Source organism: Numida meleagris, chromosome 6 (assembly GCF_002078875.1).
Source record: "Numida meleagris isolate 19003 breed g44 Domestic line chromosome 6, NumMel1.0, whole genome shotgun sequence".
Lineage (NCBI taxonomy): Eukaryota > Metazoa > Chordata > Aves > Galliformes > Numididae > Numida > Numida meleagris.
Genome location: NC_034414.1, coordinates 47,403,746 through 47,423,367, shown reverse-complemented (window position 1 = coordinate 47,423,367; position 19,622 = coordinate 47,403,746). Strand labels below are relative to the sequence as shown.

The 19,622-nt window shown below is 38.8% G+C and overlaps 1 protein-coding gene across 7 annotated transcripts in view; it reads left to right on the top strand.

Moving 5' to 3' along the window:
* Positions 1 to 19,622, top strand: part of CLMN (calmin) — a 73,200-nt gene that overhangs the window by 46,098 nt on the left and 7,480 nt on the right. For 3 of the 7 annotated variants that reach the window (XM_021403612.1, XM_021403610.1, XM_021403615.1), the window contains 10 exons: positions 3,084 to 3,145; positions 5,545 to 5,640; positions 7,392 to 7,475; positions 10,100 to 10,192; positions 11,405 to 11,595; positions 13,326 to 13,519; positions 14,517 to 14,599; positions 16,023 to 17,336; positions 18,339 to 18,520; positions 19,142 to 19,202. In XM_021403612.1, the coding sequence (XP_021259287.1) occupies positions 3,084 to 3,145; positions 5,545 to 5,640; positions 7,392 to 7,475; positions 10,100 to 10,192; positions 11,405 to 11,595; positions 13,326 to 13,519; positions 14,517 to 14,599; positions 16,023 to 17,336; positions 18,339 to 18,520; positions 19,142 to 19,202 (2,360 nt within the window). Of the gene's footprint in view, positions 1 to 3,083; positions 3,146 to 5,544; positions 5,641 to 7,391; positions 7,476 to 7,515; positions 9,623 to 10,099; positions 10,193 to 10,321; positions 10,525 to 11,404; positions 11,596 to 13,325; positions 13,520 to 14,516; positions 14,600 to 16,022; positions 17,337 to 18,338; positions 18,521 to 19,141; positions 19,203 to 19,622 lie in introns of those variants that run through there. The other 4 variants (XM_021403614.1, XM_021403611.1, XM_021403616.1 and 1 more) reach the window with 3 other exon arrangements.

Sequence of the window (19,622 nt, the reverse complement as noted above, 5' to 3'; positions counted from 1 at the left end):
GTGGGTGTGGGACGATTCATCTTGCATTTATTGCATCTGTCCCAGAGCCTGTGTTCTTCAGTAAAATCGCGTGCCTCTGCAAAACCTTAGACACTACTGTGAAAGCATGCTGCATTTCGGCTTATTGGAGGAGTATGGAAGACCTACTTTCTGTGTGGTGGTCAAAATTCCTCTTTATATCTTTGTCTTTTATGTCAAGGTCTGAGCAGAGCATAACTGAAATAGCAATTCTTTACTTTTTACTGCCTTCTAGCATTACATCCTTGCATCCAACCCTCACAGCAGGCATCCTCCTTTTCCAGGATAATGCGCTGGATTTGCGTGCAGGCCAGCCATATGGTGTGTGTAATTATTGTTTTATAATGGTGTTATTGCTCTCTAGCTGCCCAGTAAACCTAGTGCAGTTTCAGTGGACTATATACAACAGCGTACAAACTTCAGACTTGAATGATTTTCTTCACTTTTATACAAAAGTAGGTGTGAAAGAGAAAAAAAGATTCCATTTAATTTATAGAAACTATATAAAGTTTATAGAGTCTCCACAATCCTCACAAATGAAAAGGCCGCAGAGAGGAGGGGCTGCACCAGAACTGGGAGGTCCACAGAGCTGGAGAAGAATAACACTTAAAGGCACACATCAGTAAATACCTGTGCTGAACTTTTCCCATTAACTCCACAGGCAAGCAGATGGCCTGCATTAGGGGTTTGTCTGCCTTAGGGATTTTAGAAACACGGTTTCTCCCCTTTCCTCCTCCTCATCCAGTAACTATTGCTTTAGAGTAATACAGAACCAGTGTCTGTTCTGGAGTCATCGTTTGTATTGGAAGGAGCCTGTTCACTCTTGAAAAGTTTGCTGAGTAGTTTCAGGAATCTGTATATATACATAACTGCTCTCTTGTGTATTCCTGGTTTATTTTTTGGTGTGTGAACTTCCTGAAGCAGTAATACCAGCTCAGCTGGCCCATCCTTTCAGGCATCTGTGCAGCTCTAATTTACATCGATGGCAGAATTTCTGCAGCAAAATTAGGAGCCACAGTGTCCTCCATCGTACCAGCAATCTAAATAAACGCAGCTCTCACTTGCATCCTTATTTACCCTGAAAATAAAGATTGCCAAAGTGATTGGTGAAAATAGGATCTGGCTGAAACCAAGCCTCTGTGGAAATTAGAAAATGCATTAGAAAACATTAATTTTGCTTCTGTGTACCCTTCTGTGTTTCCACCTCGATTTTGGTGGACATTGGACATCCGTCTAGCTAGCCCATTTGGTAAGGCAACCTGTCCTCCCTGACACACAGGCAGTCCCAAACATTTCAGAGCAGCTCCGTTTCCTGCTGTGCTGCCTGCCTCTTTTCACCAACACATGTATTTAAACAAAAAGCAACGTATCTGGGGACAGATCTGGCTTAACTTTGACCTCTATTGACCCTCCAAAGTTAATTTTAACAGATCAGTTGTTGAAGTTACACTCTTGACTCTGTGTGACACGTGGCACTTCTGATCAGACGTGGGTGTGTGTGAGTGCATGGAGAGGCAGCTCGGGGTCTGAGGTGCTGAAGGGAGGGAAGCCTAAGAAGGACATGACCCGTCTCATGGTTTATTGTATTTTGAGATTTGTAGGTATTAAATGCTGTGGGTATTTTTACAGACATTCTAGAACCCTAATATAATTTACAGTTTAATTTGTAGAGAACTGTTTGAAATCTGTGCAGATTCTTCTAAGTTATTTTAAAAGAAAAGCCAACAGCAATAATTAGTTTGGCATTTTCCATGTTTTTTGAAGCACTTAAAGGGTAATGACTTTTTTAAACAATCTTACATAAAATCAGGTTTTACAGGAATAAGAGGACCTAGGAGGCCCGAGTGGCCGTCTGTGATAGATGTAGTTCATGCTAAAAGCTCTATTCCAATACATCAAAATAAGGAAAACAATTATATATATGATTAGAGGCTGCTGACCTTTCAGTTAAAATGATCAAAAAGAACAAGATTAAAATTTGATTTACAGAAGCTGCTACTTAGCCTATAATTAGGCTGACCAATAAAAGCAAACCAGATTTTTACAGAATGTGATTTCCCAGTAGATGGGTTAGTTATTTTTGCGTGGCTGAGGAAACACAAAGAGATTTTAAAATATATTCAATATGCTCTACGCATAGATTGAAATACAGCATATAACTAGTTTTAATGTTTTTTGTTTATAAATTGCCAGATTTCCTTAATTCTAGTGAAACTGGAGAACCACTTGAGAATAATCATCTCTGAAATGAAATATCACTTTGTCATATACTTCATTTATTTAAAATGTATACTTTACTCTTTTATTTTAGAAGATTAGTCAGAAATATGATTCCCCTTGCACTTTTTCTGCATTTCACTATGGAAATGGATTCAGGAAATAGCACATGTGATTAAAAACTCTTCAGCTGGCACAAGAGCTATTTGTACAGCTCACAGCGTACAGCACTTCTGGCAAGTCACAAGTGCTTCTCGTCTTACTGCAATATAAATAAAATAATTAATCAATGTAGAGACTTTTGATTCTGATTTTTTTTTATTTGAAATACACTACTTGGAAAATTGGGAAGATGAGTTTTTAGGCAGCTTTTCCATTCATAAGATTGAAGACCAAATTGTTGCGTTGACTAATGTGGTCCAGTTTCCTTGTGCTTGCAAGTTAAGTACATTGGAATCCGCAGCAGCCCAATTTGTATGTGGGTGTCAGGACACTAATCCAATAAATTGAAGGGTCAAACCACCGGTTCAGAGTCTAACATCACTGGAGAGCTGTGCACAACACATTAAAACTCATCTCTCAAAAGCTACATTGAAGACTGCGAAACTAAGAGGGCCTTTTTCCTGTGTGGTTTAGAATGCATCTACAAGTGGATACCTCATGCCTGGATGAAGAAATTGAAGTAATATCGTGCTTCAACCTTATGTCTCCTATTTTGGAATATTTTAGTTTTATTTGCAGGCCTTCAGTGAATTCTGACTTCTTTTGTGCATAACTTTTTGAAGTTTCCTGTAAGTGTTCTGTCTTCTGGAAACTCAAGCGCTGTGTTTTGTTTCTGATATTTCTAGTGGAACGGGAAAATGTACAGAAGAGGACCTTCACGAGATGGATAAACCTACATTTGGGAAAGGTAAGACTGTCCTGATATTAAGACACAAGGACACAGCAGGAAGCAGACTACATTAACATATTTTAAAATAGTTAAAATTTTTGGACAAAGAGGACTTCTGTGTGTATGGAGAGCTTTGGAGAAGAATGAGGGGAAGCTTGAAACATGTTTCTGTAAAAACGAAAGTATCTTTTCAGGTTCAATGAATGCTTGGCTGGCTTTAAGTCATCTCAGATACCTTTGTGTCTTCATTGCTACTGACTGAATTTTCCTGTAGAAACCCACATACCCACATAAAATCAATTGTGGTTTAGACTGCTCTGAAGCGATGATAGCTGTGTGCTTCCCTCAACTGGAATTTTGAGTATCTGAGGCATCGTGGCCAAAGACAGATCAGTCCTCAGAACCTGGCTTTGTCCCATATCTCCAGATGGGAAGCATTAATTACTTGTTCATTTTCCAAAGACCTGTATGATGTGATCTTTACATATCCTATTTTGTTAAAGAACTAATTCTTGGACATCCCATATTTTTGAAATATAATTGTTTCTTAATTACACTGTAATATGACTATTGAAGCCAATTTGTTGTTCCTGTTGATAGTAAATAAGTACTAACTCTCACGAGCAGTTAGATATCCAGAGAAGGGTTTTCCTATTGTTGAAAATGAGGAGAGAAAAAAAGAATCTTAGAATTATGGAGACAGAGGCAATGCTTAGTGCAGCTGTGGAGTGAGACAGACCAACAATCCTAACTTGGACTGGAGTTTGGGCTTCATGGTGCTGTTAGTATCTGTGGCTAAATTTCATAAAGTACACATAGGAACTGAGTTTGGGCTATGAGTTAACCTGCAGTCTGGATTGTGTGCTTCTTGAGAAGAGACTGTATTTCAGACATGGTAAAGCAAAGGGTTTGTAAAAGAAAAGCATCACATATACAGTTGCTTAAGTCCACTACTATGCTGTGAATGTTACTGAAGGAATAAAAGAATCTTCAGTCTTGCTAGAAAATCAGAATGAGGCTAGTTGGTAATGTTTTGACTATCAATTGCTCCCAAAGGTTTCTCAGAATGAAGACAGTGTTTTGTGATTCCTTTGGGAATTAGGCTCTGGAGCTTTAAGTTTGAAAGTTGACAGAAAGGTTTGTCAAGTATGTAACTGTGGAAAAGGTCTTTCATTTACAAAAGGAATTAGATCATGAAATGGCTGTAGGGAGCTGTTAATTCTTCTGTGCCAAGCATATGAAGTCTTAGAAATTTTGTGGGTAGGTGAACTGTTTTCTCTGGAGTGCATACAATTTTTTTTCCTCTCTGATTCAATAAAGGAAAGTGCTTCTCTGAAGAAAGGGCAAAAGTTTACTGCTACATTAATTTTTTTTTTCTGGAACTAGCATAACAAACACATCCATGTAAATAATGAGAACACTGCTAAAGCTATTTCTAATTACAGGTGATTCCCCAAGGACACCCTCTGAGGGAGGTGGCTTCTGCCTTGATCCTTGAAGAAGCACTTCTGTATGGAGAGTGGCTCACTTCTTTTATAGGCAGCATTGAAGGCCTCCTTGTATAGTTTTTCAGGAAACCTGTAGCATCGTGTGTGCCCTCTTAGAGCACGCCTTTGGGTCATCTTTTGAGAGGAGATGGCTATCTGAGATAGTTGGGGGCAGTCTACATCCTGAGAGTTCTGGTAGTTCTTTTTTTTTTTTTTTTTGTTAGGAGTGAATGAGAAATCTGAAAGCTTCAAACCCAAAGATTTTTAAATCTTGAAATGAATGTTGCTTTTCTTTCTTTCAGTATGGAGCATTGACTTGAGTTTAGTACTCTTGGCTAGATTAAAGACTAGTGATAAAAATGTACAGCCTCATTTTGCCAGAAGCTGCGCTTAATGAAACAGTAGTGTATTGTCCAGTCAGAAGTAAAATGACTGGGTTCTTTAGGGACACAGGTGTGCGTGACATCTGAACGGAGCATCACTGCTGCAGCTGAGACTGCCCCTACAGGCAACGCTAACTTCATTGTGTGCCTCACAGCACACATCATGACACCTCTGTGGAATGGAGAGGTGGCTCTCTTTGGAGGAGTTGGCTGAGAAGAAAGGCACAACACATTGCTATTTGAAGTGCTTAGAAAATAGTGGGATATAGAATAGCACCACCAGAAATATTACAGGGGAGACAGGAATGATATCTGGGATAAGTCCTTTTCTGATTTCAGTTACATGGGTACTATCTTTCAGTTTTATCTTGTTTCCTTTATAGGCAGAATTGCCACCGATGCGAAGAAGAGTTGTCTCTTTCTTCCTGCAAGCTAAGATTTATTTCTAGCATCTCTGTCTTGTAAAATTCTCCTTCCAATTCTCTGTAGTAACGGTGACTCACCAAGTTGGGCTGTTTTAAAGCTGCCTCATTTCTTTGCTTCACAGTGCAAACCTCCTCTGAAAGTGAGAGATTTGTTTATGGATATACAGGATGGCAAAATCTTGATGGCACTACTGGAAGTCCTGTCAGGACAAAAACTGGTATGTATACAAGGGAGAGAAACCTACGTATCTATGGAGCTCCACACATTAGAAGTAACACTATATTGGCATTCAAGTAATTAGGGAGAATTTAGTCCCATGTCTTGCATACAATAAGAAGCATTTCAGCAATTTTATCATTATTTCTTTATGTTCCAAGCTGGTGTCCTGAGCTGTAATTTAGATTTGAAGGAAATCTGTAACCATGAGGTATGAATGGTATGCAATCATTGTAAATGTTCCCTTCCCCCAGGCTTTTTGAGGCTCGGATATGTTAATGTTCACATACTCCATTTCGAGTTTGCCAAAGCCACGTTATCAATGAAAAATAGATCTGCTGGAGAAACTTGTATTATTTTTTTAATCCATGAATTCTCTTTCTGTTTTGTCTGAAGACATTATGACACTGAGTAAGCCTGCTGATGCTGCATGCTTTTGTGTGCTGTGGTGATTTTAGTTCTGGCTCAGATTTCTTTAGTCTTACTGGTACGATCTGACTCAGAATGACGAAGTTTCACTTACTATAATCTATTTATTCTTTCTTTGTAAGAACTATTTAAAATTCCACATACCAGAAATAGAAACACCCAGTGCAAACATAAGTGACCAATTACTGTTGACTTCAGTGTTTTCTTTCTGCTTAAGCCTTGTCAGTAAGTACTCTCTTCTGTGGGGATACCACACTTATTTTTGGACGAGAGGAGGGACCTGCTCTGCAGCCACTGCATCGCTGCATGTGCTCTTGTAATTACCTTGTGATGCTCCATACTGCAGCGTGAATGCTCACTGTGGTCACGCATTCAGAACCACGTATTTTTTAATATTCGTGCAGTTTGGTCCGTAGCAGGAGCAGCAGCAGTGTCTCTGTCTGCATTCACATAGAAAGCTTTGAGAGCCAAGATGGAAAGGAGTTGGAGGGGAGACACATCACAGCAATCCCTAATCTGTGCGCTGGAAGGTCAGGGAGGGAGGCAGCATGGGAGGTAAGGTCAGATGGCCAGATTTGTGCTGGCAGCTGAGTCTTCCTGCACACATGATAAAAGCAGTGTGGCAAAGAGAAATTGCAGGGTGACAGCCATGCAACAAATCTGTTTCACCTCTGCCAAAATGAAGGTTGTTGGTCCCACTTGCCTATGCCTGCTAGCAGAAGTGCTCATGTTTCCTAAATAGAATGATGCAATTTAATTAAAGATAAAAAATATGTTACTGTGAGTTTTCAGGTAAATTTGATCCTGTTACTGAATGTTCTGGGGCTGATTATGTAAATAATCGACCTGGCAGTTTGATCAACCTGGCAGGCTGAGGAGAGAAGTTGAGCATAGGAAGTTCCGCACCAGTGTGGAAAGGAACTTCTTCACAGTGAGGGTGATGGAGCACTGGAACAGGCTGCACAGGGAGGTTGTAGATTCTCCTTCTCTGGAGATATTCAAGACCTGCCTGGATGCCTGCCTGTGCAGCCTGCTGTAGGGGGGCTGCTTTCCAAAGGGGTTGGACTTGAAGATTTCTAGAGGTCCCTTCCAACACCTACAATTCTGTGATTCTGTAACATCTAGAGAGCAGGAAAATGGGTTGCTAACCATGTTTTGCCACAGCCAGGGCCTATCATGTAGTTGAAGCACTTTCTGATCAGAAAAGATGGCAATACTCTTACTTCCTGAGCTTGATTTGCTTCTGTTTGCAATTCTTTTAAGCTTTGTATGAAGAGGTGAATAATTCCACCACTTTGAAACAGATGTGGCTTATTTTTCTAGATGCATGAATACAAATCTTCAACCCATCGCATTTTTCGTTTGAACAACATAGCCAAAGCACTTAAGTTCCTGGAGGACAGTAATGTGAGTATTTCTAAAGGCAGCTCTTAATCTCTTCTCTGGATATATGTCACAAATCGTAATTGTTGTAACCGTAATTAGGCTGGTGCATGGCATGTACATAAGAAGAATGTACTGCTTAAAGGTGCTGTGACTTACCTTAGCAGCAAGACTGAAAAGCCACACAGAAATGCACAAAGAGAACATCTACAGAGTCTAAAACAAGGATTATTTGTTCATTTCATAATGTAAAGGTTCAATAGGATTAAAGGACCTGGAATCCAATATTAAAAGAAAATTAAAAGAAATGTAAGTAATCTTTATGAACTGGGTATTAGAGGCATTATTTCAATTACTTTGAAGGTAGATTGCTTTCTTTCCTTTTATCAGAAATACTTACAGTATTACAAATCATGTATTTATCTGGTAAACTGCTGCAGCAGCTGATCATGAGTCAAAGGCGAGAGAAAATTAAATCTGGGAACATGAGATAAATGCATAATTCCAGGAATCAAAACCTTATAAGGATATAACTTTCCTCATAGTGTAGTAGTACTGCAACATCTCTTCCTAAGAACTGACACAGCTGGAAAGAAACAAGCAAGATCAGACCCTGTAGCTCGGAATGATTCAATCCTTTTTGGATCTCTCCCACTAGAGCTTTCTTCCAAAGTGTTATTGATGTATAAACTTTTGCAGCTTCTCCATGATAAAATGTAACTGATGATCCTATTAACTCCAGGGTATAAAAAAAGGAGGTTAAGCTTCATAGGTAAGGAGAGATCTGATGTGTGTGTGTGTGTGTGTGTGTAGGGACAAAACTCTGTCTCGCAGGGTATGCCACATCAGCAACTGATGTCACTTAGCTGCTTTCTTTTAACAAGCGTAATTCTAGCTCCAGAGATCCTGTGGTAGTAGTTATCAGAGCAGAGGGTCACTGGAACACCAGCATAGGAATGAGTATGATGTGAGACATTAGTGGATCTCTTTCAACCTCATAGATTTTAAAGGTTTTCACCCTGTCATTCAGAAAAGGATGTGGAAGATCAGGAAGTTGTCCTATATCTTCCAGGTGTTGCAGTCCTCCAGGGGGGGCTGATCTGGCCCTAAATGTGTAGGTCTACATGTCCTGCTATAGAACTGTTAAGAAATATCTTACACGTTCTTAAATTTCTCAACAGTTTCCCAGATTATGCTTTCCACACAAAGCCAGCTAAGGCCTGCTAGCAGATGAGATTTTTTTTCTCTCTGTTGATGTCAATGCATTGCAGAGCTGCAGCTGAAGCATGTCTGATTGCCAGGACCTCACAAGGTGACAATCCAGAACTTCAGTGGGCAAGGCCAGGCAGGCAAAGCCTTGGACACAGGCAGCATTCTAATTAGCGGTGCCAAAACAGCTACTTTTCTGTTTATTTCTTGTTTCCTTAAGAGTAAGCAGCTGGTAGCTTGCAACAGTTAGCTTAGCTGGAACAGGTGACAAATGTAAACAGTAGTAGAAGAACAGAGCTGACCCGGAACAGTCTAAGGATGAATGCTCATTTTGGACAATTATTAAAATGCAACAAGTTTTAAAGGCTTTCCCATGCCAATTACTTTGAAGCTGGTAAGAAAATCTGAGCCTTGAAGTATGACAGCCAGAGGTGTCTTCTTTCCGAGGCTGAAAACTGTTGTGCAAACCACTAGATAAAAAGCTCTCCATTTTTCAGTTCAACCAAACCAGTTAGTGATGGGTGGTGAGGAAACTGCTGGCAAAATGCCTCAGCTGCCAAGACCTTCGGGGTTAGTTATTAAACCACAGTGGGTAGAGCCCATCAGCGTACACTTCTGTGGAACTGGGGCAGCAGGGTAAAGCTCTGCAAAGTGCTTCATCATGTATGGAATTTCTAAATAAACAATAAATGGGCTGTATGCTGGGCTCTGAGTGCCATGTATAGTACTGACAGCTTCCTTGCTTCCTCTTTCCTTCGTGAGCTTTGCTAAAAACAAGTATGTGTTGTCTAAGAGAATAACATTCTGTTGTTTTTATGTGGAAGAAACTTCAATGTAAGAAACTCTAGAGTTTGCTTGGATTATGCAAACCTGTCTCCTGCTACCTGATTTCATCAGAGCTCTTTGACAAGCAGCATAAAGTGATATAAGCAAGAAGAACAGAGATGCAGAGCAATACGGAAGTGAGCAGTTCTTATTATGATTTCAATCTTTTTTAAGAGAAGTGACTTCAGTCTTATCCTTTTCCTCAGGTTTTATGTGTATTCCAGCCAATCCGTCAGAATTTAGCCAGAGGAAGACAGGGGGTATATCCCTGCCCTCTGCTTTTTAAGAATGAGATCCTCCAGCGAGGACACTATCTTTTTCCATATTTGTACAGGTGAAATACATTTGTAATCTTAAGATGTACAACTGAGCTCACTCCTGTTCTGCGGACTTTGCAAGAGGCTTGGAAAGGTTGAGCTGAGAGTTCAGAGAGCAGAGTGGCTGTGGGCAGGGCACGTTATTATTAAACGAGATTTCAATCTTACATTTGGCTGGTTAGTCAATGGTGGAAGTGTTCTGAATATAACCAGTGGTCTCAGTCCGAGCCAGTATATATTTTTGCATTTACATTTTTTCATTTGAATTTGACTCTGAATTTATGATCTCTTCTACAGGTAAAGCTTGTTAGCATTGATGCAGCGGAAATAGCAGATGGAAATTCCTCTCTGGTACTTGGACTAATATGGAACATAATCTTGTTTTTTCAGGTAATAAAACTCGAATACTTTAATCATAAGTCAACAGCCTTCAGGTTATCAATCTATTCCAGCCAAATACTGTTTTTAAAAATTGATTTTTAATCCTAAAAAACATAATTAAGCTTGCTAAACTTGACCTTTTTCCTCCTAAGATATGCTAATTTTATACCTGCAGCTGTTTTGATTTTATTTCATTGGATCTGTTTTGGTGTGAATAGAAGGCAATTTAAGCCCTGATTTGACTTGGACCAGAATTAGCTTCAGATTATTGCTCTCCCTTCTCCCCGTGTGCCTTCTCAGGATTCTACTCCAGATTCCCTGGACCTGCACCAATGTCTCAGGTTACAGTTTGCTTTCAATAACCTTATCTGGATTTGGTCTAATGTGGTGGCAAATTCCATGCAGAATCACCAATCTCTGGAGACTTACTCACCTTGGCAGAAGTTTGCAACAGATGCAGAGAGCCAAATGAAAGATCTTGCAGAGCCTGAAGTTTCATATCTGATAGAACTGATTTAAACCTGAAATTTAATTTAGCTCCAGGCTTAGATTAATATTGCTCCCTAATCTACATGTATTTTGAAAATGACTTTCTAGACAATACCAAATTTTAATGAACAGAGATAGATGGAGGGAGGGTTTCTGCAATCCTTGTAACACTATGAGGCTCTGATGCTCTTTCATTTTCTTGGGCTCACTTCTAAAATATCTCTCTATTTTGAAGAGGCACTGGGGTTTCTCTGTGTGGCTGAGCACTTCAAACGAAACACCAGTTTGGCCAGATAGTCTTGGCAACAGAAGGCATGGAGGCACATGAAAGCAGCGTAGTGAGTACTTTGGACTCAGCTATCCATGATGACCAAGGATAGGATGGGAATGCTGTTGCAGGTCACCATTTCTTAATGTAAAATATTTCACTCAAGTGAGCCCTGAGAAAAGAAAATGATTTCAGTTAAGCTAACTGCTTTTTCAGGATTTGATTCTTTGATTTTGGTTTAATATGAATTTGTTCTGTTCAATACTAACTGATTCCATGCCCTTCCTGTTTCCTGGGGTTGCGAGCTGGGCTGCTGCTGTCATGTCTGTGCAGTACAAGTTGAGAGTTGTTCAGTTATGGCCCTGTTATCTTAAAAGTGTGCTAGTTTGCCTGAAAACAAACATTCAGTTTTCCATTCATTCTGTACTAAATCAGTGCACTGTGTGTTTCACTTTTTATTACAGATTAAAGAGCTGACAGGCAACCTCAACAGGAATTCCTCCTCATCCAGCCTCTCGTCTGGGCCCAGCGGGCCAGAGTCAGACACGTCTTATCCCAGCACTCCTAATGTAGAGAGAAGCATGTCTGTCACAGTGAAGGACCAGCGAAAAGCCATCAGAGCCCTTTTATTCTGGGTTCAGAGGAAAACCAGAAAGTAAGCAAACAAGCTGTCATAGAAAACTGTGTCCCACTTGTTCCGTTCCAGCAGAAGCTCATCTCTCTCTCATAATGTACCACCATGGCAGTGGGTTCTTCTGGCTTTTAAAGTCTGCAGACATAAGAGACCTGCAGGTAGATGTATCACTACACACATGTGCCTAAAGCAACCATCTGACCTTGAAGCAGGCAGTGTTGCTTGCTTTGTGGCTTGATGTTAAATGTTAACTAGTGCTAATCTGCTTGGCACTATTTAAAACAGGATTGTTCCTTCTTCCCCCTCCCTGCAACTTCTGAACAGTCTATCAGATATCTTTCACTAATTAAAGGGTAGGCATAAATAAAGGTTGAAATGTAGAAGGGGAAAAAAGCCATAGTGAAAGACTTTAACAACAAACAGCTTTTTAAATTAAGCAGCAGCCCTGAGGGAGTTTCTCTGTATGCTGTAGAGTGCCTAGAAGGACAGAGTTTGTATTAGAAGCTTTGTTTCTTCAAAATTGAATATGAAAACTGGTCAAATCTTAGATTATTTCCTGAGAACACATTAAATTTTGGGTCCATTTCCATTGATCAACACATCTCTCTCCTCTGTAGTAAAAAAGCGATTCTTTCACCATAACATTTTGATCATTAACACCAGGCAGAATTGCTGTCGAGTTAAAATTCTTCAATGTGAGATTTCTAGTGCACACATAAATGCTTGGCATGTATTTTACATGTAATATTATCAGAAGGGATGGTTGCCAGAGATTTTTAAAGAGGGCATGGGTCAAACTTACTAATAAATGTAGGATAGCTGTATATTCGTTGTTTTTGTGTGTTGATAGATTTGTATGTCCAAATCTGCCTGTGATCACAGATATTCTGTATACAGCACTGAAGATACAAATTTACATCTTAAGTATTTGGTCCTGAGGACCACATCCCTTGGTTATCTCCAGTGAAGGTAATGGTGCTTGTTGTGCAGATAAACTTGCTCCACTGAGATGCATAGTTAATTGCTGCTAATGCAGACCACAGAGGAAGCAGGGTTTTACTCCCAAGGTAATGCTGATAATGACATTAAAAGAGAGGAGGCGCAAAGAGAATGAGAGTAATAAAGGCTTTAGACTTCTCATCCTAGTCAAGGAGTACAAATTGAAACATTTAAGGGAGAAAACTGTTCTTGCAGTTGAGCTATTAAAAGCATAATAGCGTCATTATAGTTGTCTCCACCAATGACTTGTGCAGAATTTTCTATTCTGGGGCTGCATTTCATTGCAAATTTAATTGTTTTTTCCTGCAAAACTCTGGGCACCTAACACACCTGTAATCTGTACATAAACTGGTGCTATTTGCATTTGGCAAAGCACAGTTTTCTGCTATAGAAGGTCAAGCACACAGGAAAGTGAGTCATTTATGTTTATGTTTTTTAAGTACCTGAGTGTTGGCAGTCATCCGAAGCTATGGCGTTAGAATGCTGGAACACAACAGAAATGGGTTTTGTGAATGTTAAATGCAATTGCTGAGTATTTGAGGGCTTTGTTTTCACAAGCTGCCTCCTATGAGCACGTTGATATTGGTTGTTGACCACACTGACCCAGTCTATGAGTCCTTGTGTTTTATCAAAGCATTTTGTGCATTTTAATATAGTGATTAGTGCAACTTTCAAGAATCTTTGAAAATGATGATGCTTTACTTTGGATTTTTAACACAACTGCCATGTAAACTGTACGTAATTCTGTTTAGATACGGTGTTGCAGTTCAGGACTTTGCCAGCAGCTGGAGGAGCGGCCTTGCCTTCTTAGCTATCATAAAAGCAATAGACTCCACTTTGGTAGACATGAAGCATGCACTGGAAAAATCAGCTAGAGAAAACTTGGAGGATGCTTTCAGCATTGCACAAAACAAGCTGGGTGTTCCTAGGCTCCTAGAGCCAGAAGGTAAAATATTTACATCAGCGTTATTGGGTAACATTCAGACTACAGTGAATACATTTATATTGCATTGTCATACCTACCAAAAACCTCCCAGTGATTAGATTATTGATGTGATTGGTGTGTGGTCCTCATTGATATGAAAAAATATTTGATCACTGGCTGGTAGTCATGTGGTTCCAGTCATACTTGTCCAGATACTTTACCATAATTTTAGCTATGCGCATTGGTCCTGGTTAGTGATTAGATGCTACGTGCCATTGATATTGCTAGTAGGCATTAATCACCACCCTGCTGAGCGGAGAGGTGTCTCAATGCAGTAGCAGTATTTCATAATGCCTGCAGTCCACAGAGGATAGATGTCACTTCAGGATGAAGTGTATGGAGTCACCACACCAGGAAAATGGGTAGAGACCTATTCAAGTGTATTTGTGTTTCCCAGTTACTCTTCTACAAGGCATATATGTAATACATATATAAATATGTGTACACAAGCATATATAAGAGTACAGATAAATATATCTTTACAAGTGGAGCTGACTCTTATCATGTTTTTTGCTGAACTCTGTTACACAGATGTTAAGCCTTGACTTTACGACTGAAAGCACAAACAACAAAACTGCCTTGCATGTCACCTGTTAGAAGAATAGGTTCTGCTAAAAATAAGTCTCTGTGCCATCACTCAACAAGATCACTGTCTAGTGATAGCAACATATATATGCTGTAAATTACACTTTCCAGGTGGATGAGAAGTGACCTTGGTCAGGGTTCAGTATGTGTTTGGAAAGAGGAAAAAAAATAATGTGAGCAAGATGGTGAGAACTCTTTAGAGAACTGTAAACAGTGAAAAAGATTCTAACTTCTCTAATCTACTAGCAAAATAAAAGTATTTGTAGCTGCTATTTCTCTCATCATAAAGGCAGAAAACTGTCTGGCTGTCTGTGCCTCTGCAAAACTGCTTTCAGGCCATGTGTACTGACGTGCTGTGCACCTTCTTCCGCAGATATAATGGTGGAATCTCCCGATGAGCAGTCCATTGTGACCTATGTGGCCCAGTTTCTTGAACACTTCCCAGAGCTGGAGGGAGTAAGTGTTTACTCTTAAGCCACGTCCCTTTTTTTTTTATTTGCTTTGGTGTAATTAATAAAGACAGGTGGTGTAATTAATAAAGACAGGTGTTGTATTTATCTTCTAGGTTTCTTTCTGAGCTGTTTAAAATAAACCACGAACTCAGTTGTAATTTTTCTCATCTTTGTTAAATCCAGTCAAGTGAGCTTTCACTGCAGATTGCTCAACTGCTTCAGGTAGAACTCTGCTTTTAAACATTTACATCCAATTATAGCTTTCGAAGGTTAGAAATATTTACATAGGCTCTGCTACTTTGCCACAGTAATTTCAGAATAAAGTGAAGTTTAATCCATTAATTTATGATAATTTGTTGGACCTTGAATTTGGTTTTGAATTCAAGCTTCTCAAGTATGAGGGTCGCAGTCAGTTTGAATTTAGCAGATGTTGCATCAGACACAAGACATCACAGGCTGAATCTTGTCAGTAAAGCTGTCAAAGGCACTTGTTGTAAGCATAATATAAATTACAGCTTAAAGGCTAGGGCTTTAATGAACACCTTATCAAAAACAAAGAATCGAGGAGCAGGCCTCAGCAGGGACTGATAAAGGCCCTTTAGACAAAAAGAAGATAAAATTAAAATGTAGCTAAATGATAGGAGACAGTAAACTGGAGGATAAACAAGAAGTCTAAGGAACTTGGGAAAAGAGCTGCATAAGATGAAGACCAGTTCTTGACAAACCTGGTTTAACACAATGTTTTTGGTCTGAAAGAGTTTCCAAGGGACTCGGCGACCCTTGAGTATTTAGGTAATTTTTTGTGCTTGATTACGTGCACATCAATCATGATTCCTATGTGAAAGGTATTGACTGGAAGTTCCAGTTGTTATTTTGTTGCATAGCTTATAAAATTGGTGGACATTACTAAAGTCACTGGAATTAAAATTATTATAATAATCTAATCATGATTATTAAATTAGATTGCCATTAATATTTGTCAGCATTGAGACTTCTGGACATTTTAATGGCAAAGACAGAGCCTACGTATTTATTTATTGTTAATACAGTCCATTGGAACCGAATAATCTAGTAGATTACTATGTTTCGTGGTAGATTTAGTGGACTCATTAGGTTTACTTTACTGCCAGGTTGTGGGATTGAGTGAAAAAAGCCAAGTCATTTCCACAAGTGCAGCAGGGAGATATGAAAATATTGAAAACTGAGCCGTAAGCTTGTCTACATTCTAATCTTCCTGTACAAGTGGCTTCTTGATGTTGAGCTTTGTTCAACTCACTTGACTTGCCAAATTGATTTGCCTACTTTTAAATATGTGATTGGCCATTCACAAATTAAAGGGGTAATGGGTTAGTTTCTGTATCACTTGGGAGAGCTAAAATGATATGTGTGGTATGAATTGTTTTTTAATGGTGTATTGTTACTTGTAGGAAGACTTTACAGATCCTGAGAAGGAGCTTCCAATTGAATCTACGTATGTTCACATCAAAGACACGCCTTCAGAAAAGGAAAGCAAAATCTTGATTTTAAGGGAAAGTGACAAAAACATGTATACTGTAAATCATGAAAGGAGTCACCCTGCTCCTCCAAAGGTTCATATTCATGATACCCCTGAGAGAATACTGTCAGAAACCGTTCCTGAAGTGTGTAATGGCAAATTGAGTCAAGTGTTAAGTGATTGCCAGGAAATCTCTGAAGATGAGCCACAAAGGCCTACTTCACTGAAAATTACAGGCTCTGTCAGTTTTGAATCCAGTTCTTCCTGGGAAGTTCTTAGTGATAAATTGATGCCAGGTGATGGTGGCGTATCTGATGATCCACTGAAACAGAATGATGACCTTTCTCCGGCTGTTCTGACTGATCAGAAAAATTCTGTTGACTCTTTTGAAGACTACTCTGAAGAATTAACTAAAGAAACCTATACTGAATACGACAATGAAACAAAGAGCCTTTCAGCCAATACTTCTTCTTTAAGTCCACTGTCCTGGACTTCAGGTATACTTACAGATGAATCTATAAATAAAGTAGAAGAGAGCAATTCCCAAAATTCAATTTTTTTACCAGAAGTTACCTCAAAACAAGAAGATACACATAAGTATGTTCTTCATCTTCTAAATGAGGAAGTACTGAAACTGCCAGAAAATGAACATACAAAGCAATCGCCTGTCTTGGAGACAACAGAAAATAATCATTGTTCATTGAATGGTTCTAATCTCAAAAGCCAAGAACTATCTACACCGCTAGAAACATCTGATGACTCTCTCTCAGATGCACCCAATAATGGAGAAGACTCAGACAGCTGTGATGAAGATGAGTCTTCAGTAGAAGTGCTACCCAGTTCTTCAAAAGTATCTATAATACCCCACGATCTCTTCTATTATCCACATTATAATGTTCCCATATCAGCAGTTCTGGATGCTTATGTTGAGCCTTGTCTTGAAAGATACAATACTGAAAATGACAAGTCTTTTTCTGAAACAGTAACAGATATTTTATGTGAGGAAGGGGTACTGGCACAGGACTACAAGGATGATGCTCCAGAGCCAGGCTTAGGGAATAATCCAGATGTCCCTTCATCAGAAATGGGTACTGAGAATGGAGAGCAGGAAACGATGGATATTAACTGTCATAGCAGCTCTTTCTATGAAAAAGAAGTGCCATTACTAATAGGAGAGATAGAAATTGAAATAGATAGCCAAAAGGCCACTGGCAATGAGGATTCCATGATTCTACAGCATCCTGAGGTATTTAATTTTTTATTAGCTGTATTTCTTTATGTATATATGGGGGTTAGTGCCTGAACTCAAAGATTTCATTTTGCATGCTATTTGGAGAAATATGTAAAATGTACTTGGTTTTCTGCCTTATTAACACTGTTTGCCACAGCCCTCTACTGGAAAGAATAGAATTGCAGCTCCCTGAAAAGATCTCACATTATCAGAAGAGAGAATGAACAGTAATAGTACTGCAGAAATGTGAAATTTTTATTGATATTGTAAAGTATTTTGAAGCTCCTTTACAGCTCCTAGGCAGAGAAGATTGTCACAGAGGGTGTTTAAAATAATTCTTAATGGAATGAACAGGAAGAAATATTGTTGATATGGAAAGGATGAATCTAGATAAGTTTGTCTGTGAAAACAGACCAATTTGAGTAGGTTAAGTCATGTGAGTAAAATGAAGGCTTATCTACACTGAAGGAGGAGAAAGAAGGGCAATTTTTTGTTATTATTCTGTGTTTTGTATTTAGGCAAAATGTGCTATTGCATTTCTTCTTGCAAACACTGATTTTGAATTGTCTTACATGTTTTCTAGCATAGTAGTGACAGTGTTTTCTGGAATGAGTGTCCATTTAAGTGCTTGAATCATACTCTGTTGCTTAAACTTGTTTTGGTCCTAATGTTTATTACAGTAATGAAGTCAAACTGGTATTATCTCTGACAGCTAATTGGAGATAGATTATTTTTTTTTTTAAAAAGAAAGTCGTAGTGGATTACTTCAAAGAGCTGAGTCATGTCATAATTTCTTATATAAAAAGAACTATCAACTAATTGCATGTAAGTTAAACTGATAATACTTTATAGGTCAAGGTATCCAAAATTATTTTCAAAATTTGTGTTTAATTCTCTTTAGTAACACCTTCAATCTCGTACTACGTGTAATCTACCATCTGAATAAGTTACACTCCTTAGATATTTAGAAGGGTAGGGGATCAGTCTTTTCTGATGCAAAACATTTCTTATTTTCAGCAGGCCATAGGAGACAATCTGGATGACTTTGCAACGTTGGGAATAAGACTGGAAGAAAGTAGTAATGGAGAGGAAAAAAAGGAAAACGTGATTGAAGCTGAAGACTTACACACCTTAGAAGTTGGGCATACTACACTGTTACACGATGAACTGGAAGAAATTGCTACTAGTCAGTTCAACAGGTATTTCACATTAACTTTGTCTGAAGGTACATCTAACTGATGTGAATGATGCACTTCTAAAGTATACCGTGACCTTTGAATATTCCTTGTGGACTTGTAGGAGTCATTGGCTTCTTCCTACGTTCCTCTTAAACATATCAAGTGATTTAGTGCAAGTGGGGTGTGATTTGACTTTGCTGTACAAACTTTGCTACACAAAACCAACTGGAACCCCTGTGCATTTTGGGTTTAGAAGAAAGCATTATGTCCTTTGTCAGGCTTGTGTGCCTTGTAATTTATCAACTATTTTTTTAAACTACACAACCATAAAATCGCACTTAGCCATAAGACTTGCTTAAGTCTGGATGATGTAAAAGCTGCAAAAAACATATCAGATACTGTTTTCCAAAAAAGATTCAAATTTGAGCATTTGGATTTTTTTATCAAAAAATAATTTATAGTTCCCCAAAGTTACTGCTTATAATGCTAATGATAAATTCAAATCCATATACTAAAACACACAACAACGTATATTCGTAATTTTGTGTAGCCTAAAACTAGCATGCATAATTGCAATGGCTCTCTTTGAGTTCAAAGCAAACCTTTATGAATTAAAACACTTTACTTTTACATACATTTCAGAACTAATGACAACGATTCCAACATTTATCTCCGAAAAAGGTTTCCTGATACTTCTGATATGGTGAGTAGGTACAAATTGACCTTTCGATCACTATTTCATGATTTCTCCTAAGCTGCAGAAGTTCACACTGAAGCAGCCTTTACTTGCTGATCCAATTTCTTTTAGTTTGTGCATTTTCTGTATGCACGTGAGCATCCTGGTCTGAGTCCTGCAAAAATGCTGAGTGTCTTTTGGATGTACTTTTTACCAAAGATTGCTCTCTTTGCCTCTCCTTTTGTAGTAGTGGTGTAGTATGTTCTCTGAATAGCTGCAGCTAGCCCTTGAAGACGTTTAGTTGTAATGTGAAACTGCATCCTTTAGTGCAGATGTAATTCATATTGATTTCTTGAGAGCACACTGTACAACTGAGCTCTGGATGCTTTTTAGTTTTTAACTCATGAGGGACAGCAACCGCAGTTTGGATGTGCTGAGCAAGGGTAG